The 24,161-nt window shown below is 39.9% G+C and overlaps 2 protein-coding genes across 4 annotated transcripts in view; one reads left to right on the top strand and one right to left on the bottom strand.

The window, feature by feature from the left end:
• The window catches only part of LOC106883366 (protein RCC2), a 23,620-nt gene extending 8,928 nt beyond the window's left edge, over nt 1-14,692 (top strand). Inside the window, exons 5-12 of the mRNA XM_014934354.3 lie at nt 1,139-1,270; nt 2,926-3,014; nt 4,696-4,810; nt 6,108-6,274; nt 8,787-8,967; nt 10,807-10,912; nt 12,492-12,564; nt 13,448-14,692. Of these exons, the coding sequence (XP_014789840.1) occupies nt 1,139-1,270; nt 2,926-3,014; nt 4,696-4,810; nt 6,108-6,274; nt 8,787-8,967; nt 10,807-10,912; nt 12,492-12,564; nt 13,448-13,621 (1,037 nt within the window). The 3' untranslated portion in view covers nt 13,622-14,692. The remainder of the gene's footprint in view (nt 1-1,138; nt 1,271-2,925; nt 3,015-4,695; nt 4,811-6,107; nt 6,275-8,786; nt 8,968-10,806; nt 10,913-12,491; nt 12,565-13,447) is intronic.
• The window catches only part of LOC106880520 (uncharacterized), a 32,634-nt gene continuing 21,369 nt past the window's right edge, over nt 12,897-24,161 (bottom strand). Inside the window, exons 4-5 of one of the 3 annotated variants that reach the window (XR_016238488.1) lie at nt 21,162-24,161; nt 12,897-20,107 (exon numbers count right to left, since the gene is read on the bottom strand). Coding sequence is in view for 1 of the 3 variants with exons in the window: in XM_089342396.1 (XP_089198522.1) it covers nt 24,154-24,161 (8 nt within the window). In the remaining 2 variants the exon portion in view is untranslated. The other 2 variants (XR_016238489.1, XM_089342396.1) reach the window with 2 other exon arrangements.

Below are 24,161 nucleotides of genomic sequence, written 5' to 3'. Positions count from 1 at the left end.
TAATATCTGGTCCAGATCTAAAACCTGGATTATTTCAGGAGGGTCCCCTCCCCCTGCCAAATAAAACCATTCAAAGAAAAATTTATATTTATAGAAGCAAAATTGTCAGGGCTGCCAGAAAGGAGCCACGGTTGGGAAGCACTGGTGTAGACACTTCCAGTCTGCTGCAGGTGTTGTAGAATTGGGCAGTACATTCTACATTTCCTTAGTTCCCCTGGCTGTTGTAAGGTACCAAGTCACTTGAGCATGGTGGACAAATTATTTATCACTAATGCCATTCAAAGTTCTTCTGATACACACATATATATATAACTGAAGGCGCATGGCCCTAGTGGTTAGGGTGTTGCACTCTTAATCACAAGATCATGATTTCAATTCCCAGGCTGGGTGGTGTGTTGTGTTCTTGAGCAAAACACTTCATCTTGCATTGCTCTGCAATCACTTTGACACCTGACGCGTGGCACACCGTGCAGCTGGAGAGGACGAACTAATGGGTGGCACGAGCATTTGCTCATTATAAACAAATCATTTCTGCATGTTGGTCAGCAAAAGCTGAATGCTCATTGGTTGTCTTTGACAGGGCAGTCCATCATGATATATATGTGGGCTGTGTGGTAAGTAGCTTGCTTACCAACAACATGGTTCCAGGTTCAGTCCCACTGCATGGCACCTTGGGCAAGTGTCTTCTACTATAGCCTCGGGCCGACCAAAGCCTTGTGAGTGGATTTGGTAGACGCAAACTGAAAGAAGCCCGTTATATATATATATATATATATATATATATATATATATATATATATATATATATATACATGTATATATATATATGTATGTGTGTGTGTCTGTGTTTGTCCTCCCAACATCATTTGACAACCAATGCTGGTGTGTTTACGTCCCCGTAACTTAGCGGTTCGGCAAAGAGACCGATAGTATAAGTACTAAGCTTACATAGAATAAGTCCTAGGAGTCAATTTGCTCGACTAAAGGCGGTGCTCCAGCATGGCCACAGTCAAATGACTGAAACAAGTAAAAGAGTATTTCTTTCCTGTTTGTTTAATTGTTGCTCTGTGTGGTGGGCTTTCTAATGTATTTTCTTCTCTCTACACTTCTGTAACGTGAATCCCATTGTCTTCGTTAGGTCGCAATGAAAAGGGCCAGTTAGGCCACGGAAATGATATCCGCAAAGATATTCCCACCGTGGTTGAAAGTTTAGCCAACGATGTGATCATTGATGCTGCTTGTGGTAAGAACCACACCCTTTTCCTAACAGGTGAGTTATTCATTAACCCTTTAACATTCAGATTACTCTGTCAAAAGTAATGCTTATTTATTCACATTGTTTTGGAGCTCATCAAGCATTGTCTTGTAGCTTTGAGATTTTGGTAAAGTAACTGTTTACTTCTGAGAATGATATTGTAGGATTGGTGTGAGAGGCCAGATCTGGCCAGTTTAAACATTAAATGAATAGAATATTTTGGCTGGTTTAAATGCCTAATCCTTTAGCATTTAATCCAGCCTTATCTGGCCAAAATACTCTACTCGTTTTGCATTTGAACTGGCCAGATCTGACCTCTCACACCTACCCTACGATGTCATTTTGAACATAAACGATCACATCGTCGATAATGCAGGATGAAGTCGAGACAATGTGAATAAGCATCACATTTGTCAGAATAATCTGAACACTAAGGGGTTAAGTGTTGAACATTTTAAATATCTGTCCTTGGATTTGAACTAGGGACCTTAATGTCTGGTCTAAGAGGTTTATAGCTTCCTAAACCACTAAGCCAATGTGGCATGTACATTCTAAAGAGTTCCAATTGCCAGGAAAAATTTTTGGGAACCTTTCACCCACCCATTCTCTGATTCCTGAAGATAAAGTGTATTTTCTACCACTACAACCTCTACTTAGCTGAATCCGCTAACAACCAACCTACTCTGTGTTCTTTGACACTCCCTAGATTTGGAACTAAATTCTGTCCCCTTTAAGTTGTAACACATGTATGTGCACACCCAGCATACAAAAGACATGAACATACATTAATATCGACATGAAAGATTATTTGGCTAAAATATTATAATTAATTTTGTGTTTTTATGGCTGAAGTATACGAGGTATCTGGAAGCATTGTCTTAAGGTAACCCTTCAGCATTCAGATTAACCTGTCAAATGTAATACCTATACACATTAGTGGTGGTGGTAGTAGTAGTAGCATGGCAGTATGCATTGTAACAGTGCATTTGCTGCACTCAAAATTTGTTGGTGATTCTCTCGTCTTGGCAGATATGATTATTTTTAAAATGACACTGTAGGGTAGGTGGGAGAGGTCACATCTGACTGGTTTAACCCTGAAGCATTCAGATTATTTTGTCAAATGTAATGGTTATTTATTCTCATCGTTTTCAATAATCATGTGTTATCTTGTAAAAATCATGCCAAAACTGACCTCACCTGTGCTGGTGTCCGGTGAAAAGCACTCAGTCCACTCTGCAGAGTGGTTGGTGTTAGGAAGGACATCAGCTATAAAAACCCTGCCCAAAACAGACACAACAGCCTCGAGTAGCCTTCTACATGGCTGGCTCCTGTCAACTGTCCGACCCATGCATGCATGGAAGACAGACGTATGATGATTGTTTATTTTTAGAATGACATTCTAGGGTAGGTGTGATGGATGGGATCAAGTTGATTTGAGAGTAAAACAAGCAGAATATTTGAACTGGAAAGGGCCAGTTTAAATGCTAAAGGGCTTTGGGGAGACAACATCCTTTACAGGACAGGAAACGTTTTTTTCTCTTTTAGCAATTGTCCCCGTATTTCTGCTGAAATGCATTGCATTCGTTTCAATTAATTATATAAAATAATATTCCCCTCCCTTTTGCCACTGTATTTTAAAATTTTTTCATGGTTATTTTTCTTTTTTCTAGAGAGAGGTAAGGTTTATGCTTGCGGAGACAATAAGATGAGCCAACTTGGTATTGGTCACCAGAGTCCTTGTGTACCAACCCCTGTCAGAGTGAGTATTCATTGGATTTATGGTCTTGTTCTGGAATACATGTAGCCTCATTTATCACTGTGAATGCACCTGGCTTAATGGTTTTGGCTGACAATCGTATGGCTGTGAGTTCCATTCCCAATGGTGCATTCTGAACTTGTCCCACTCAGCAACGGTGAATTGTACTTGTCATTCAAAAGGGCCAGCCTTGTCACACTTTGTGTGAATCTCCCAGAGAACTATTTAAGGGTGCACAGGTCTGTGGAGTGCTCAGCCACTTGGATGTTTATTTCACAAGCAGGCTGTTCTGGAGATTGGTTGAACTGAAACCTCTGTTGTAACTGGCACAGTCAAGCATTCATCATTGATCTGGGATAATAAAGTATATGCAGTTGTGAACCATGTTATGCTTATTATGCATTGATCTGTGGTAACATGGGTTATTGACCTGTCAAGGATTCTGGTTGTACTGCAAAAATGCTCTCCAGCGATGACCTCCAATGCTGAGCCACCCAGAATGCATTGATCATTGGTTGGGTGTCCATGGTTGTGCTGCAAGGCTGCATATTTTTTCATACGGATCTATATACTTGTACCCGTCAGCATGATGTCACTGAACAGAGAAAATACAAAAGCACTTCATCGTCATCATATGTCTGCTTTCCATACTGGCATGGGTTGGACAGTTTGACTGGAGGCTGGCAAGCCAGAAGGCTGTACCAGGCTCCAATCCGATCTGGATGCCCTTCCTAATGCCAGCCACTCTGAGAGTGTAGTGGGGACTTTTTACGTGCCACCGGCACAAGGGCCAGTCAGGCTGTACTGGCATCAACCACGCTCGATTAGTGCTTTTTACATGCTACTGGCACGGGACCAGTCAGCCGGCACTGGCATTGATCACACTCGAATGGTGCTTTTTACGTGCCACCAGCATGGGGAGCCAGTGAGGCGCAGCACTGGCAATGATCACGCTCGAATGGTCTTTGAACGTGTCACTGGCACGGGTGCCAATCAGGCAATGATTGAGACAAGTGTATTCTCTGCGAGAAAAGGTGGACAATCAAGAAAATGTGTGAAGATGGAAACTTTGCTGTTGCAGGCCATGGCTTTGATATCAATGGATCTGCCATTCCATTTACAAAGTACATGGAAATGATTAATTTGTGTTTTGGGAGGAACGAAACCCCTGGGATAAATGAGAATAGATGTATTTTGTTGCCATATTAACATTTCTGTTGAAATCTGTTGCCTTTGGTTCTGTTAGTTTTGAATTTAGCAGTTCCCCTGTCAATAAGGGTAGGTTCTTCTGCTTGTTGATGTTCAATGTCAGTTCAGTTAAACTTGAACCCTTCAGCATTCTGATTACTCTCTCAAATGTAATGCCTATTTATTCACAATGTTTTGAATTAATCATGCATTATTTTGAAGCTTTGAGATTTTATTGTTATTGATGTGATTGTTTATTTTTAGAGTGACATTGTAGGGTAGGTGTGAAGAACCAGATCTGACTGGTTTGAACATAAGACAGGTAGAATATTTGGGTTGGATGTGGCCAGTTTAAACACTGTAGGGTTGAACTGTAGAGATCTGAGTAGTTTCAACCAGCTTATGATGGCCAAGGGCACTGCCCCCCCCCCTTCTTCCATAATTTACCAGATCAAAGCTTAGCTAACCCACCTTTTCTTTATTTTCCTTGATACAGATCCATTACAAAGGTCCACCAGTGCGGAAAGTAGCCTGTGGCGCAGAGTTCAGTATGATAGCTGACATACGCGGTAACCTGTATTCCTTTGGATGTCCAGAACATGGTCAGCTAGGTAAGTTTTGTGTCTCGGCAGAGCCAACATAGCATAGGAAGTGGGACAATGCCAGGTTAAATACTCTGCAGGTTCTTTTTAGTTTCAACCATTTTAGGTTCTGGGCTGGGGTTTTGACTTGTGTATTTTGGTTTATGTGGGAGCGCGGCTGAAATGTGGTGCTGGGTGCATAAACAATGGCCAGTGTTGTTTGTTTCAAGTTCTCCATATTAACATGTCTGGACTGTTTGTTCAACAGACTTCTGGAGTTAGTGATACAAAGGGCATCCAGTTGTAGAAAATTCAGACCCAACATGCTTCCTTCCATCTGACCTTTGCAAGCATGGTAAAGTGGACATTAAAATGATGTTGATACAATTACTCTCTTTACATACGTATATTGGGTTGGCCAAAAAGTTTGGTTTTTTTGTTGACACTAAACTCCAAGCACTCTGTGCATGTGCACTCATTATTGTCTCTTTAATGGAGTTCAAATCAAACTGGTGGCAAGACAGGTTGTGTTTTGTGTATTTGGGATCACCTTAAAAATGGAGAGGCAACATGAGCGTCATTGACCAGTCAATGCCTTTCTTTTTTTATTTTAAAAAAGGCACAAAAGGAGCGGAAACCTGCAGGAACGTAACTGCTTGCACGGAGAGGGTAATGTTACAGAATGTGTCCTAGAAGTAGTTTTTATAACTGACTGATGGGGGAATTTTTCAGTCCTTACTCTGGCCAGCTAACTGTGATTAACAATGATAGAATGAAGGAATTAGTTAGCACCAACCAGGATAATTGCAGATATTCCCCAAATATCCAAATCAAATGTTGAAAACCATCTGCATCAGCTTGGTGTTTGGGTCCCATATCAATTGGTTGAGGCTAACCTCATTCAGTGGATCAGCAATTCATTGCAGAAATTTGAAGCAAACAGTTTTTTGGTGACAAGGGGCATACAATGGATTGTCTATAGCAACATGAAACTGAATTGAGTATAGGGGAAGTGCAGTCAACTACCATAAACAACCTCCAAAGCAGGACCTTACCCGAAGAATTTGGTAGAATTGGAAGGGTGTTGTCTTTTACAAGTTTCTTCCCACGAACAGGACCATCAATTCAGACGCATGCTTGAGTTTGATCAACCCTGGCTGGGTCACCCTGGGTGAGGGTGTCCGATGTTGAAAGATCTAAAACATCTAATGCACCCAGAAAACATAACGTTTATGTGTCCTAGGTGCTTCACTGGATGATGTATGGGAAAACTATGTATATATATATACATAAATAATGTTCTCTCTCCATCTGTTTCTTTCAACAGGTAACAATTCTGATGGAAAATACTTTGTAACCAGCAATAAACTGTCGTTCAAGTGTGAACTGGTGCCAAAGAAACTTCATGTGTTTATTGAGAAGACAAGAGACGGCCATGTCATTCCTGTCACTGATGTGGAAATTAGAGATGTTTGCTGTGGATTGAATCACACGGTAAGGTTCATTGCTCCTCTCTCTGCGCGCACACACACACACACACTGTATTATATGTGTGTGTTTGTGTATGAATCTATTTCCATAGGTACGAGCATGTCCAAGGTGAGTGCCTTCCATTATCGCTGTAGGCTGACCAAAGCCTTGTGAGTGGATTAAGTTGAAAGAATTCCAGAATCCCATTGTGTGTGTGTCTCTTTGTATTCATCCCCAACCAGTGATTTGTGTTTACGTCTCCATAATTTAGAACTTTGACCAAATAGAATAAGTGTCAGGTTTCAAAAATAATTACTGGGGGTCGGTTCCTTCAACTAAAATTCTTCAAGGCAGTGCCCCAGCATGGCCGCAGTCTAACGACTGAAACAAGAAAAAGACGAAAAGATGTGAATGTATATAGCAGAGAAATGTTACTCATGATGTGGTTGTTTCAGTAACTTTTTCTGCTCTGTACACTGTGTGATAGATTCATACATACGTGTGTAGATAGCAGATGTTTTGCGCTGTTGATGTTTTTTAGTTCATCGTCTTATCGACAATATTCTGCTTTTGGGGGGTCATTTTTGGCGTAGCAAATAGTGTTATTTGCATGTGTAAGCTGGGCATGGGATTTGGTCGTCTCTTAACCAGTTGATTTTATTGAGGGAGGTAATTCCGTATGGCAAAGTTGCAAGGGAGATAACTCCATGAAATCTAGAACGCGAGGCAGTTGGGACGAAACTAATGGAATATAACGTGGCTGTGGGGTTAAAGAGCGCCCTTTGCAATCTCGTCCCAATGCGTAAAACCATGGGCAAGTGTCTTCTATTATATCCCCAGGCTGACTAATTCCTTGTACGTGGTTTTGGGGTCCTGTCGTGTACGCATTTGTGCCTTCGTGTTTGTCCCCTCTTCCTTGGTAACGGGTGTTGGTTTGAGTCTCTAATTTAGCAGCTTGGTAAAAACGACTGAAACAGCTCGAACCCGGCATTTTTCTGTCGAATAAAAACTCTTCAAAGCTGTACTCCAGCATGGCTGCAGTCCAATGACTGAAACGGAGGATAAAATATACTGCCAGTAGTAAATAAAAGATACAGCAGCTGTCAACTGGGGTTTATAGAAAAAGGTTATAAATCTAGGTCTTTGTCTTCTTGTAATCGTCATATTAAAGCATTAAGCTGGCACTTTTGTTGGTATGGCATTCTACTACTTAGAAGAATATCTTCAGGGTCTTAATGTTGTGAGTTCTTTGTCATTTTGTCAGGTTCGATAAAATAAATACCAGTTGACTACAGGGGAGGGGGTTGATAATAACTGACGAGTCCACTCCCCCCAAAATTTCTGGCCTCGTGTTTATTGTAGGAAGGATTGTTATTATTGAGGCAGAGTCGTTAGCATGCTGGGTGAAATGCTGAGTATTTCGTCTGCCGTTACGTTCTGAGTTCAAATTCCGTTGGAGTCGACTTTGCCTTTCATCCTTTTGGGTGGGGTCAATAAAATTAGTACCAGTTGCGCACTGGGGTTGATGTGATCAACTTAATCCCTTCCCCCCTAATTTCAGGCCCTGTGCAGAATCATCAGTGCATCAGAAAAAATGCCAAGCAGCATTTCTTCCAGCTCTTGACATTCTGAGTTCCAATTCCACCAGGGTTATCTTTGGCTTTCCTTTTTTTTGTGGGGTGGGGTGAAATAAGTACCTGTCAGGTACTGGGGCTCAATGTAAATGACATCCTCTTCCCATCAAGATTGCTGGCTTTGTGCCAAAAAGTAGAAAGAAATATTATTATCTAAAAAAAAGAAAAGCAGAGACGTGGCTTAGTGGTTAGGGTGATGCACTCATGATTGCAAGATCGTGCTTTCAATTCCCAGACCGGGTGATGAAGTGTTTTGCTCATGACCATAATGCATCTCACATTGCTCTTTGATTACTTTGACACCTGATGTGTGTTGAGTCAAGTGAGATCATTGTCGTGGCCGATGCCAGTACCACCTGACTGGCTCCGGTGCCGGTGGCACGTAAAAAGCATCATTCGAGCTTGTTTGTTGCCAGTACCACCAAACTGGCCCTCATGCTGGTGGCACGTAAAAAGCTCCCACTACACTCGGAGTGGTTGGCATTAGGAAGGGCATCCAGCTATGAAAAGCTTGCCGGCCCTCAGTCAAACCGTTCGACCGATGCCAGCATGGAAAGTGGATGTTAAACGATGATGATGAGTGAAGCTAATGCGTGACCTGCATTTGTGCAAGTTGTTCAGTAAGAGCTGAGCACTTGTACATTATCTTCAACACGGAGGCCCATCATTATTAAGGCAAAATGATTAGCTTGCAGGCTGAAATGCTTACCGGCATTTCATCTGAGTTAAAATTATGTTGGGGTCGATTTTGCCTTTCATCCCTTTGGGGTTAATGAATTAAGTACCAGTTGAGCACTGGGGTCCATTTAATCGACTTACTTCTGTCTCCAAATTGCTGGCCTTGTGCTAAAATTTGAAATCGTTATTATTACTATTATTATTATTTATCTTATTTTCTGCAGGTAGCACTTGATTCCAAAAAACGGGTGTTCACGTGGGGTTTTGGTGGCTATGGACGATTAGGGCACTCGGAACCAAAGGACGAGTTTGTGCCACGGCACCTGAAATTCTTTGATGGACCAAACCGAGGTGCAACCCAGATATTTTGCGGCTCAACATTTTGTCTTGCTGTCAATGAATTAGGTGAGTTTATTTGCCATTTTTCCAGTCACACTACTTTGCTATACATTTGTTTCTCTAGGTGCAGCCATGGCTGTGTGGTTAAGAAACTCACTTTGCAATTGTATGGTTCTAGGTTCAGTCCCACTCTGTAGCACCTTGGGGACGTGTCTTCTTCTATAACAATGGACTGCCAATGTCTGTGTGCTAGTCTTTGTGTTTGTCCATCCCACTAGACAACTGGTACCTCCATAACTTAGTGGTTCACCTAAAATACTTCAAGGCAGTGCCCCAGCATGGTCGCAGTCCAATGATTTAACCCTTTAGCATTTAAACTGGTCATATCCAGCCAAATTATTCCACATGTTTTATGCTGAAACTGGCCAGATCTGGCCTCTCACACCTATCTTATAATGTCATTCTAAAAATAAACACTCAACATCAAAATCTCAAAGTGACAAGACAATGCTTGATTAATTGAAAACAATATGAATTTATAAGTATTACATTTGACAAAAATCTAATTATAATTCTGCTTGTCGGTCCGTTACTTAGCCAGTCTGTAACGCTTGCATGTGATTAATTGAAGGGAAAGGCGAAGAGGGAGAGTGTTGTGCAGAAAGTATGAACAACCATCGTTCGATACAGACATAACATTTGTTATGCTTTCAGGTTTTTTTTTTTTTTTTTGTTAAAGTTTTCCAAAATAACCCAATAAGTTTACCATTAATTCCTTAAAATATTTATGGGTCCTGCTGGTCTGAATACTAAAGGGTTAAGCATTTAGGTAAACAGTTAAAGATTAAAAGAGTTTATTCTTTTATATTCTCAGCCAAAGGAGTAAGAGTAGTGAAAATCATACTGCTTCACCAGTAATCTGTGGTTGGTGTAGTGTGTTGGGTAACTAGAAGCGAGAAAGAAACCATGGGTTATTGCTGATCAAAGTAGTGATTTAGCTATGAGCCTTCTTTTGTTGGACTGTGGCCATGCTGGGATACTCCTTTGATGAGATTTAGTCAGACTAATCGTCTTCAACACTTAATTTTATGTCTCTCTTTTTTTTTTTTTACTCTTTTATTTGTTTCAGTCATTTGACTGCGGCCATGCTGGAGCACCGCCTTTAGTCGAGCAAATCGACCCCCAGGACTTATTCTTTGTAAGCCTAGTACTTATCTTATCGGTCTCTTTTTGCCGAATCGCTAAGTTACGGGGACGTAAACACACCAGCATCGGTTGTCAAGCGATGGTGGGGGGACAAACACACATACATACACATATATATATACATATACGACGGGCTTCTTTCAGTTTCCGTCTACCAAATCCACTCACAAGGCTTTGGTCGGCCCGAGGCTATAGTAGAAGACACTTGCCCAAAGTGTCACGCAGTGGGACTGAACCCGGAACCATGTGGTTGGTAAGCAAGCTACTTTCCACACGGCCACTCCTGCACCTGTCTGGTACTTGTTTTTTTTTTTTCCATCTGCTTTCCTGAACTTCTAAGTTGCTGCGATGTAAACCAGCCTCTTCCAGTTATCAAACTAACCCAAAGACTCATGCACACCACATATCTCTATTTATGATGGGCTTCCAATGTTCTGTTGACCTCATGTACTCATGAGGCATTGGTCAACTTGAGGCTTTAGTAAAAGACAATCCCTACTAATTGCCATGCTGTGGGATTGAACCTAAAACTACGTAGTTGCAAAGTGAGCTTCTAAACCACGCAACCATTCTGTGCCCAGGGTCTTGTTATATTTTATTGTTTCTGAAACTGGAGGCTATTCTCTTTTACTCCTTCAATCACTAAATCAGTCAATTACATTCTGCACCTTTTTTTCTTTCTCACTTTCTTGTTTGCAGGTAGCCTGTATTTCTGGGGTCAGACAAAATCAACAGGTGAGGCCTCCATGTACCCAAAACTGGTTCAGGACTTATCAGGATGGAGAGTGAGAAGTGTTGGCTGCTGGTCAGTTTACTTTTTTCTCTCTCTTTTTTCTTTTATGTTTGTGTATGTAATAGATTATGGTCTGTGGTGGTTTTATTGTCTGAAGCAGGAGTTCTTAACCAACCATTTATTATCTATGACCCCTTTCGATTACTACTTTATTCTGGTGGTCCCCTATCGCCATTTGATGTTTAAAAACTAGTTTTATAGAAACTTGTTTCAAAATTCCTATTTTGTTTTTCCCACATTAACTTATGTAGTTTGAACTTCATAAAATGCTGAGAAAGAAACCTGGCTCTTTCTTGCAGAATTTTTTCAGGGGCTCTTAAAATACTATTGTGCATCCCTAAATTACTGTATTGTTGCATGGACCCCAGTTGAGAAGCACTGGTCTAGCTGATTGCTATGCTGGTCTTATTGTGTAGGTGGTGGTTGTGGTGGTCTTTCTTATTACCTAGAGGATAGTGGTCTTACTGTCTAGTTGATACCTATTATGGTCTCATTGTGTAGGTTATGGTTATGATGGTTTGAGTATATTGGTGATGACTACGATATATTGTTTAGTCCCATGTCAGCCTTGACTGAGCCATGTCCCATCTCAATTTTCTCCCGGCACTGTGTATCTGGCACTACATTAGCCAATATCTTACTTCCCTTTCAAGACAGAGAGGTATTATTCAAATGAGATTTACCTGCAGTTTCTAGCTGGCTGAGTGACCACACATAGACTCCCTCACTCCGCATAATCATCAACTTCTGGACATTACTGTATCATTACCAGTACCAAAAACTGGTTCAGGACTTATCAGGATGGAGAGTGAGGAGTGTTGGCCGCTGGTCAGTTTACTTTTTTCTTTTTCTTTCCCTTTCTGGTGATGATTACGATGGCATATGTTGTTTAACCCCAGGTCAGCCCTGACTGAGCAGGCCTATGATCAAAGGTATTTTAGCCATGTTCATTCCCTTCCACCCTTCTCCCAGCTCTGTGTATCTGGGACTATTTTAGCCACTATCCCTTTTAAGACAGAAGGGTATTATTATTCAATAGATTTGCCTGCAGTTTCTATCTGGCTGAGTGACCACACATAGGCTCCCTCACTCAGCATCAGCATCATCATCATCATCAACTTCTGGACATTACTGTCTTAAGGCCTAGGACTTCTAGGGCCTGTTACCTGGTTTCCATGGTTCATAGGTGAGCAAAGATCATCACATCACCCCTGAACGAGATGCCAGTCTGTTGCAGAGTTACTCTTTAACAACTAAATAAACTGAAGCAACATGAAATGAAATGTGTTTTACTCAAGAACACAACAATGCATTGTCCAGTCCAGGAATTGAAACCGCAATCTTGCTGTCACAAGTGCAGCACCTTAACCACTACACCACATGCTGCCATTGCTTTCCTCAATGGTTTCCTGAAATACCATTGCATCTCTTGTGTGTAACTTTGAAGGATTTCTCCCTATCTGGTCCAGCCATTCAGTTGACCCATTCATCACCTGCTCTCCTTCCTCCTCGTTACTACAGAACCATGTTTAATATGCTGTGAACTGACTAATGTGGTTGTCTCTCTCTTTTTTTTTTTGCCTGTTTCCAGCAACAAGAGTATTGTGGTTGCTGCTGATGAAAGTGTTGTAAGCTGGGGACCAAGTCCTACATATGGAGAACTGGTATGTGTTGAAAGTTACTAGTTCATTAGTTTAGTACTTTGACTAACCAACTCTTTTGGTACCATATTTCGGTTGAAACATAAATGGAGTAGAAATTTTGATGGAAGGTTTTTTATTTAAAACTCTTTAACCCTTTAGCATTTAAACTGGCCATATCTGGGCCAAATATTTCCCCTGTTTTGTTAAAACTGACCAGATCTAACCTCTCACAGTTGCTCTGCAATATCACTCTAAAAATATACAAACACATCAATGAAATTTTGGGGATACAAAATAACCTGTAATCAATTCAAAACAATGTGAATAAATAAGCAATACATCTGACAAAGAAATCTGAATGCTAAAAGGTTAATAATCCTTTTGTTACCATTTTTTATTGAAATGCACTGCTTATGTTTCTTGATTTGAAAAATAATGAAGTTTTGTAAATTAATTTTGTCATTATTAAGAAGCTGGTGTTTGGAACTCAAATCAACATGAAATTTTGATTGAAGGCTTTAATTTAGAACACTTAAATCTGTTTCTTAACCACATTTTTGTTGAAAAACACTTCTCTTCAATTAATTTTTGAAAATATTGAAAAATTTAGCAGATGTGCAACATAAATGAAGGGGAAATTCTGATGAAAGACTCAAATCACTTAAGCACCTTTGGTTGGCCTAGGGTCATAATAAAAGACATTTGCCCAAGGTGCCGTACAGTGGGACTGAACATGAAATTACATGATTGCAAAACCTGCTTCTTAACCACACAGCCATGCCTCTGCCTCTGTTCCTCTCTCTTTTCCTCCTTCCCTTCTCTGTGTCTGTCTATCATTCTCCTCCTCCTATCTTTCATTGCTCATCGGAGGTTTTTTCCCCCTTTTTCTTTTGAATATTTTCAGGGTTACGGAGAAAACAAGCCTCACTCCTCTACAGTGCCGCAGGAGGTCAAGACTTTGGACGGCATCTATATCCATGGCATCGCATGCGGCTACGGCCACTCCCTCTACCTGGCGCGGGCGGACACCGAAGCCAACAGACAGAAACTGGAACGATTGCCAGTCTTCTCACCATAATATCACCAAACCCCACTCGGCCCACTTTCTCTTCTAGCTCCTCCCCCTCCACTTACCCCCCCTCCTCTCCAATTTTCATTATACCTCTTCCACCCCTTCCCACGTCCTCACTATATCCTCCTCTTCTATTTCCTCTTCACGTCATATAATTCCATTTTGCCTTCCATTTATCCAAAGTCAGTTATTTTCATCTGTTCCATTCACCTAATTTTTTTCATTCATTTTATTATTATTATTATTATTATTATTATTATTATTATTATACTTGATGGCAAGGTGGCAGAATCATAACCACGCTGGACAAAATGCTTAGTTGCATTTTATCTGTCTTTACGTTCTGAGTTCAAATTCCGCCAAGGTCGACTTTGCCTCTCATCCTTTCAGGGTCAATAAAACAAGTACCAGTTGTGCACTGGGGTTGATGTAATCGACCGATCCACTTCCAGCCTAGTGTCAAGTCTATAATACAAAGAAAGAATTATTACTTTTTTTATTATTATTATTATTATTATTATTATTATTATTATTATTATTATTATTATTATTATTATTATTATTATTATTATGGTGGCAAGCTGGCAGCATCATTAGCACAAAATGCTTCGCAGCATTTCACCCGTCTTTACATTTTGGGTTCAAATTCCACCAAGGTCGACTTTGCCTTTCATCCTTCCAGGGGTTCATAAAATAAGTACCAGTTATGCACTGGGGTCGATGTAATCAACTTACCCCCTCCCCCAAAATGTCAGGCCTTGTGCCTTTAGTAGAAAGGATCATTATTATTTTTATTAGTAATGATATTTCTGAATTCAAAACCTGCTGGGGGGTGCGGGGGTTCAATAAAATGAAGTACCAGTTAAATACTGGGGTTGGTATTGTGATCGGCTAATCTCCCCCTCCCGCTGCTCTTCAACATTTGCTGGCCTTGTGCCTAAATGAGAAACCATTATAATCATCATCGTCATCATCAGACTGTTTTACCAATTGCATCTATCTACCACTCTGATGATGATGGTGGTGATGATGATACTGTTTATGAATCCTTGTGACAAATAAAAGACATAATTGTTATTAGTATTATGACATTATTATTACTATTACTGTTATAATCATCTTCATCACACAGTGTAACAGATTGCTAGAGTCTGTAGAGCATCAAAAATATACACCCAATGAGGGTATACATTAACCTAAGATTATTCTGGGTTTTTTTTTTTTTATATATTTTCATTCCTTTACTTGGAACATGAATTGGAAGGGATACCGTAAAGTACCAGTCATTCATTTAACCCTTAATTGGGGGGGGGGGGGGGCTAGTAGGTCAAGATTTTTAACTCCTTCCTTGCACCTGTACCAAATTTGTGCCCTTGAGTGCTCGTCATTTATTGTTCTTATTAACATGACAACGAGCTGGCAGGATTGTTAGTGCAGCAGAGAAAATGCTTGGCTGTGTATCGTCCATTATTTACATTCGACGGATATTTGTCCTCATCTTGTTTGTTGTTAACACAACGTTTCGGCTGATATATACCCTCCAGCCTTCATCAAGATGAGAGCAAATATCCGTCAAATGTAAATAATGTACATAATTCCTCGTCTCTGAAATCTAGGAAAAGCATTTCATCCGTCTTTACGTTTTGAGTTCAAATTCTGCCGAGGTTGACTTGTCCTTTCATCCTTTTGGGGTTGATGAAATAAGTACCAGTTGGGTTCTGGTGGTCGATGTAATTGACTGTTCCCCTCCCCCAAAATTCTAAGCTATGTGCCTACAAGGGAAAGTGCATAAGGAGACAGTGAACTGGCAAGAATTGTTAACATGCTGGACAAAATGCTTAGTAGCGTTTCGTCCGGAATTTAAATTCTGAGTTCAAATTCCATCAAGGTTGACTTTACCTTTCATCCAAATAAATACCAGTGGAACACTGGGGTTCATGTCACTGACTAACCCCTGCCCTACGAATTACAGGCTTTGTGCCTAAAATATAAAAAAAGATAATTATCAAGGCAGAGTCGTTAGCACGCCAGACAAAATGCTATGTAGCATTTCTCCTAGCTCTTTGCCTTTCCTCCTTCCAGGATTGATATAATGAGGTACCAGTCGTGTACTGGGGTTGATGGCAGTCAACAGACCCCTCCCCTCAAAACTGCTTGTCTGTTAGGAAAGTTTGAAACCATTACTACTATCATTGTAGTGGGTAGAATTGTTAGTGTTGTCAGACGAAAATGCTCAGCACCAGTTTCTTGTGTTCTGAGTTCAAATACTGCTGAGGTCAGTTTTGTCTTTCATCCTTTCAGGGTTGATGAAATAAAGCACCAGTTGAGCTCTGGGGTCAATGTAATCAGCTTGCCTCCATCCTTCTCAAACTACAGGTCTTCTGCCAAAATTTGAAACCATTATTGTTAGCACGCCAGGCAAAATGCTTTGCAGCCTTGCTGCTGTCTTTACGGTCTGAGTTCAAATTCTGCCAAGGTCGACCTTGCCTTTCATCCTTTTGGGGTCGATAAATTAAGTACCAATGAAACACTGGTCTCAATATAATCAACTTGTGGCCAAATTTGAAACCATTATTATTATTTTTGTTGTTGTTGTTGTGGTGGTGAACTGGCAGAACTGTTAGCACTTTAGGCAAAGTGTTTTGCGACATTCATCTATCTTTGTTCTGGAGTTGATAAATTAAGTACCAATTACACACTGGGGTCAATGTAATCGACTAGCCCCCTCCCACCAAGTTTCAGGCTTTGTGCCTATAGTAGAAAGGATTATTATTATTAAGGTGGTGAGCTGGCAGAATCGTTAGCATGCCGGGCGAAATGCATAGCAGTATTTTTGTCTGTCTTTATATTCTGAGTTCAAATTCCACCGAGGTCAACTTTGCATTTCATCCTTTCAGAGTTGATAAATTAAGTACCAGTTACACACTGGCGTTGATTGAATCGACTTGTACTCCCCCAATGGCTGCCTTTATGACAAAATTTGAAATTATTATTATTATTGTGGTGAGCTGGCAGGATCGTTAGCATGCTGGCCAAAATGCTCAGTGGCATTTTGGCTGTCTTTATGTTCTGAGTTCAAATTCCGCCAAGGTCGACTTTGCCTTTCATCCGCTTGGGGTCAATGTAATCGACAAGTCCCTGCCCACCCCCACCTCAAATTTCAGGCATTGTGCCTACAGTAGAAAGGATTATTATTAGGGTTTAGTTTGTGTTTACGTATAAATAATAATATGGGGGGAGGGGTGTAATCAATTTATCTCCTCCCTTGGATTTGCTGGTCTTGTGCCAAAATTTGAAACCATTATTAGGTTTCTCTTTTTTTTTTTTTTTTTTGCCTTAGAGGGAATTACATATTGGGGTTTGTAAAATGGGAGTGGTTTTTATATTCGTTTCTTGGAAAATAAGGGGTATGGGAACAACAGAATCTAAGGAAAAATAGAAATGGTCCAAATAAATGGGGTGGGGAGAAGGGTACACGGGTTGAGGATTACTCTGACCACTTACCAATAATAGGAAGGTGCCTAGAAGCGTAGGCAGGAAATTGCCAGTGGGTCTGGTCGAGGGTGGATTAGATAATTCACTGTTGATTGGTTTTTGTGACTTATCTACCAGTAATGTCATGGGGCCCATTTTTTATTGGAATCTTTATCAGGTTTTTATTTCTTATTTAAAGAAATCATCATCATCAATATCATCAAGATATATATTTTTAAAAGTTTTTTTACCTTTATAATTGTGCCTGGTGTGGGAGAGCATGTAAGTAATGTTTGTGTTGTCTAGCGCAGTGCCCTGCAACCATTTTTCACTTGTGGCACAATTATATTCTTTTCAAACTTTGGCGGCACACCTGAACTAAAATTGTAACTAAAAGTACAGTGAAAAAATTAGATTCAGGTTACAAAGTGGCACACGAGTGTGCCACAACATGCTAGTTGTGGAGCACTGATCTAGCTATATATACATGTTTGTGTGTATGTATATAACACGCATTTGTCAGTCTCTCGAGACTGGGTCTGTGCCCAGAGAAATGGTTAGCTGCTGATGGTGATGCAGCTGACCTCTATCTGTGTTGGCTGAGTAGATTTTGTGTGTGTGTGTGTATCTCTCTTACTGTTTCGGTCATTAGACCGCTGCTGTTCTGGGGGCACTGCCTTGAAGGGGTTATTTTAGTCAAACAAATCGACCCTAGTACTTTAGTTTTTTGAAGCCAGCTACTTATTCTATTGGTCGAGGATGTAAACAAACCAACACTCATTGCCAAGCAATGGTAAGGGACAAACACACACACACACACACACAGATATATATGCAGTGAACTTTTTTATAGTTTTTGTCTACCAAATCCACTCTTGTGGTTTGCGGTTCCACACAGTGGGACTGAACCCGGGGCCGTGTGGTTGGAAAGCAGGTTTCTTACTACACACACACACTGACTTGTGTGTTTATATACATGGACAGATATGTATGTACCTAATAAATAAATATATATATACACATATATTATTTGATAGTGTCTTATGATAATATTTTAGGGTGTTCCATAGATGTCTAGTTTCTAAGCAGACTGGGACATACAGAGTTGTGTGCCTTGTTTTTCAGGGACAATTGTTAAGGATTGGGTTTGTGATTCATTGCTATTCCACCACTGGATTGTGAAACATGAATAGACCCCATCTTGTCAGCCAGGTAAACTGGGTTCAATCCATGTGCCTTGCTCTGGACCCACTAACACTGGATGACGTGAGGTTTGATCTCATGTTATGATGAGAAATGCAACTTTTTACCTCAATACTGATATTAATAACGGCTCGGAAGTTTGGTACAAAATCAGCAATTTTGATGGGAAGGGTGTTGGATCATTTCCCTAATATTGAACTGGTACTTTATTTTATCCTCCTCAACAGGATCAGTGCTAAAGTTCACCTTGGCAAGATTTGAACTTGGAATGAAAAGAACAAATACTGTCTGACATTTCTGTCAGCTCACTATTTTATTATTATTATAGGCACAAGACTTAAAATTTTGGGAGAGACTAGTCTGTGCCTTCAAACCCAGTACATCTATCCTCATTTATTGCAGGTTCTGGTTTCAGAACCATATTGATTAATGGGTGGTCCCCGTGCTCTTTTTAAATGGAACAAATACTACATTCACAAACATCAGACCTACCAGCAGCAAAGTTCCTCTGTATTTTTCTGATCATCTAACCTTTTCCTGTAGAGAATCCACCCATCTACATCATTCGTTAGCATCAGACGCCTATCGTTGTGAAACAAATGGTAGATTCACTGACACCAATCCTGTGGCTCACAGCAGTCATGCTTCCATCATCGTCCCATTTCCTTCATCGTTTCTACCTTTTCCTGAAGACAATACACTCGTCTGTGACATTTGTCATCAAACGCCTTCATATTTTTTCTCTTCCCTGGTTCTGTGTTGACGAGCATAAGTGTGTAAATCCATATTTTAAAAAAAGAAATAGCCTTGCAGCCCAGTCATGTAAAACTCAAGCAACAGCCAGAGCATTGATGAATGAGAGTGCATGTACTTGACTCGTACTTTATTTTATCGACCCCGAAAGGATGAGAGGCAAAGTCATCTTTGCTTGGATTTGAACTCTGAATAAAAAGATTCATAGAAAAAATGCTAAGCACTTTGATTCTGCCAGTTCACCACCTTAATGAGGATGATAATACACATGCATAATACAACTCCAACTCCTGTAGTTTCGCTAATGTCATTTTTGCGATGTGTGGTCTGGCATTGTCTTGCAATAAAATAGGAGTGTATCTGTTGACTAATCTTGGCTACTTTTTGTAAGTTTCTGCATCATTTGGTCCAGTTGGCTGCAGTATAGTTCGGCTGTGATTGATGATCCAGGTTTAATGAAATCCTGATGGATTACACCTGTGCCAGACCACCAAAAACACACCATCAGCTTTTGATGAATTTTGCTTTTTGGACTGTGTTTTGGTGGTTTGTCTTTGTCCAAACATTGTTCTGAATGTTTACGGTTGTGGTATTGGATCCATTTCTGATCACATATTACAATTCGATTAAAAAATGATTCACTTTTGTGATGAGAAAGTAGCATAATGCAGGCTTTCAAACATTGCTGTTTCTGATTTCCATTGAGTTCATGTGGAACCCACTTATCCAACTTTTTCCCTTTACCGATTTGAACTAGGTGAGTCAATATTGTTTGCTTGCTAACACCAAACAACAACGATAAATCACGGACACCTTGAGATGGATCTGACTCGACGGCGGCTTTCAGTCTGTCATTATTCACCTTTGTTTCCCGTTGACCGTGTTGCTCATTTGTGAGGTCAAAGTTACCGGAAAAAAATTTTGAAAACCAATTGATACTGTTTGCTGTGTAATAATAACATTAGAATGAAATACTTCATTCATATTCCGAGCTGTCTGTGATGCTGTATTTCCAAGGAAGAGCTCATATTTCAAAACTATGACTTTCCGACTTATCCATCTCTAAATGCAAATAGCAGAAAATGATTTATAAATACTTTACAAAGTGCAAAATGAGTTAGAATAAAGAAATAGATGTGTCAGCTTTCTAACAAAAAATATTGTCAAAATATAATAATGGCACAAAATGAGCAGCTGTCAAAGTTTACCATATACCTAACTACAAATTTCATACATGATGACTTAATATTTAACACCCGGCTACTCCAACAGACCTATGATCAGAGATGTTTGCTGGTTATGACCAACCTGTTTATTTTTTTAAGGTTTTATGTAGGGCATTGTCTATTTTTCCTTTGTCTTTAAATCAGGATATTGCTTGAGGGAGATTTGGCTGCTTTTTCTAACAGATTGTTGGGCTTGAAATTACAATTACAGTAAGGTTGCCAACATTTAATATTAAGTGTTGTATGGATCCAAGGTGGTGCCCCAGCATGGCCTCACTGCAATGATTGAAATGGGTAAAAGATAATAAAGACATTTTATTGGGCATGTGAACACTTTTAAGAAGATAGGGTTTACTTTTGAGAAAGATTTGACTGCTGTTTCTAGCAGGTTGAATGACCGTGTAAGGGTTCCCTCTGTTGGAATTGTGGTGGTGGTTGCCATGTGGTTGGGTGCGGCACTTTTAATCCTCGCAACAAAAAATGCCTTTGTGGAGATTGTAATACAATCATAATTTGCGATTTAACGGGTAATAAATGAATGAGGGGTCCACCTACATAGGTTTGGGTGAGGGTATAACATAGTTTAACAGTTGGACACACACACTCAAGTGTCGGGGTAGGTGTATGTATGGGTGTATATGAACACTGCAAAATTACTGACGTGGATCCAATGACATCAGGTAGCCTAAAGGGGTGAAAATGCTTTAATCGACATACGACTAAAACTACCCAAAGTCCAAATAATTATATTTAATTGACATCCCCTGTGTGTGTGTTTATATATAAACACATACACAGGGTATGTCAATTCTTTATGGTCATTTGTTTGAATTTAGGAAACGATACATAGCTCTTTGTATTTGAAAACAAATTGGTACAAATAATCTCACCTATTCATTGAGTTCCGTTTTAGTATCAATGGTTGCTTGAGTAAGGGGTTGGAAGCATTGATATGCCCTAATTAGATGATCCTTATCAAGTTTGGACATAACACTGGTTATTGTGGACTTGAGAGATTGTATAGGAGTGCTGACTGACCTCTTGAATATACCCCACATGTAATGATAGTACAGTGGAGTGACGTCTGGTGAGCTAGAAGGTCATGTGCCTTGGAGAAGATGATCATGGAGATGGCATGCATCCATGGTTGGGTTGTCCTAGCCTTGTGAGACAGTGCAGAGTTTTGTTGGAAGACGTATGATCTTCTGTTGTGTACCCCCTCTGTCCAGGGCCTTGCAACTATCTTCCAATACCTCTCAGTAGACAGCAACATGACACCTCTCGTTGCTGATGACTCTCAAAACCATCACAGTTGCTGGGAACTTAGCTGAAACGTAAGGTTAAAAAATTAATTTAGGATTAGAACTCATGAAACAAGTGACCTCAAAAAAACTGATCCACTTTGTGTGTATGGAATTTACTTGTTGCTAACTATATATATATATATGTGTGTGTGTATGTATGTATGTATGAATGTGTGTGTGTGTGGATTTGTTTTGAGTGGGTTCAGTGTTGCACACTACTGAACCCCCTTTTTAGTGCAAACAACTATAACATCAGAGGCACAACAGAGACACTGCACTGCAGGGTGTTTTTTTTTTTTTTGCATGAGTTTACCTTCTCGTCGAAGGAAGTCCTATCCAGACCTAGGGGCTCTTTCACTCGCCAGTGATTCACATGCTAATTAACCCATAGCTGGGACCCTAAAGAGTAGTTATTACTCCAGATCACATTTGACCTAGGAACAAATAGTGGCCAAGGGTTTGGTGTTATATACTCTTTAAAAAGGGACCCACTAGACGCAGTTTTAAGTCCTGCTTGGGACACTCAAACAAGTGTGTGTGTAACAGAAACTGAATATTGTGTATGATTCCTCTTGCACACATACAGGCAACTATTATAAATGTTTGTATGTATATGTGTGTGTGTGCAGGTAATTATTAGAGAGTGAGAGAGATAAAATAAAAAGGGGGCAAGTAATTGCAAAGGGATGAACTCATAACTCTATAAGTGATTTAATGACAATTGCAACCACCTGTCCACTTGTGTCCCTCTATTGTATTTTCATATTCATCCATACTGTTGCTGCACTCATTCGAGGGTGAAGTGTCTTGTATTGCAAGTACTTGGCGACCTTACAGCATCCGGCTGTTCCAATGTTTGCAACCCTCTGGATCGTCAGTTCATATTGAACTGTCCAACCGATATCAGCGTGAAAAAAAGAGATGCTAAATGATGATTATATGTGTGTGTGTATATATATATATATAATGATCAAAATCCATTAACTGCTACATCCAGTTGTTGGAGTGCCTGTCTGCAAACACTTTCATAGTTGTTGCCACTGGTCCCTTTTCTCTTGTCATGCAGAGGAGGTTTACTGTGCTGCAACTTGTCCAGTCCTTAATATTGTCAAACCAGAATTTTCTCTCTTCCTCTCCGTCACCCTCCTTCAACTGTGCCCTGGAGAATGTTTCATCAAAAGATTTTGATCCTATCTGGATACCATGTATAGATAATATTGCTCCAGTATGGCCTTTGTTATGGGTAAAACAAATCTAAAGAACACACATGTATATACCCGCATGTGTAATAAATATGTAAGCTTGTCTTTAAGCAAGGGTGTATATGGCACAGACCGTGAATTGTATGTGGTTTATTGTTTTTAAACCTTGGTATAAAACTGGTACTTATTCTATCCTCTCCCATTTCCATGGGAAGAAATGCATTGCTGACTTCAGGGTTTGAACTCTCAACCTGAGCATTGAGCATCTGTTTCTACAGTCTGTTGTTTCAGCTATGTCATATATCATTATATATTTACATGTTTGTATGTGTGTAGATATGTATATATCATCATTGTTTTAACATCCACTTTACTATGTTTGCATGGGTTAGATGTAGTCTATTGAAACAGGTTTTTCTGTAGCTAGATACCTTTCCTGTTGCCACAGAAACTAATATTTCCCCATGACCAGACATGTTTCTACAAAATATTGCAAATGAACAACACTTTGTATGACTGACACTCATTTACATGGACACACGTACACCAAATCCACACAGTTTTGGTCAGCTTGGACCTATAGTAGAAGACACTTGTCCAAGGTAGCACACAATGGGATTGAACCTGAAACCACGTGGTTGGAAAGCAAACTTCTCACACATACATACATGTATTTATATATACATATATATAAAAGCATGTATATATATATATATGTTTGTTTACATTTGCAAGCTATGACGTGTTTTCTCATGTGTCTACAAATTATCCGTTTGCTTCTCATCTTCTAAGACATGTAAAAGAAGAGACCTCTGGCTTGAAAAACATGTAAGGAAGGGTTAGAGACAGGAAAAGGCATCCACCCATAAAAACAGTATTTTGTTAATATATCCGTTTAACCCTTGCAGCTTGGTAAAAATAAACTAGTGTAAAGACCATGCTTATATGTATATTTATATGTACATTGAGATATATATATATATATATATATATTGGGTTGACGGATAAATTTTTTTTTTTTTTCCATTTATTTTAATTCTATCGAGTGAAGGTGATGGTATCATAAGGCATCTCATCTGCTGGGGCCAATTTCATATTGGAATGGCCTGGATCCTTGCAGATGAGCTTCAATCGGTCCTCATTGAACTGAACAGGTTGGCTGGAACACAGAGAGTCTGTGAAGTTAACTTTCCCTTTCTTTCAAGTGTGAAATGAAAACCATTTCTGTGCAGTTTTTTTTTTTTTTTTCCAGTAACAATACCTTCTCCATACACAACACAAATGTCTCAGATGGCTTTTGGTAGTCTGATTAAGAGCAAGAAGCAGGGGTCAAAAATGCAGCATTTTTTTTTCTTGTCTTTTTCCTAAGTACTTCATCATATGT

The sequence above is a fragment of the Octopus bimaculoides genome, chromosome 26 (assembly GCF_046866305.1).
Source record: "Octopus bimaculoides isolate indiv1 chromosome 26, ASM4686630v1, whole genome shotgun sequence".
Taxonomy (NCBI): Eukaryota; Metazoa; Mollusca; class Cephalopoda; order Octopoda; family Octopodidae; genus Octopus; species Octopus bimaculoides.
The sequence above is the reverse complement of the archived record's forward strand: the minus strand, read 5'-3'. Positions and strand labels throughout refer to the sequence as shown.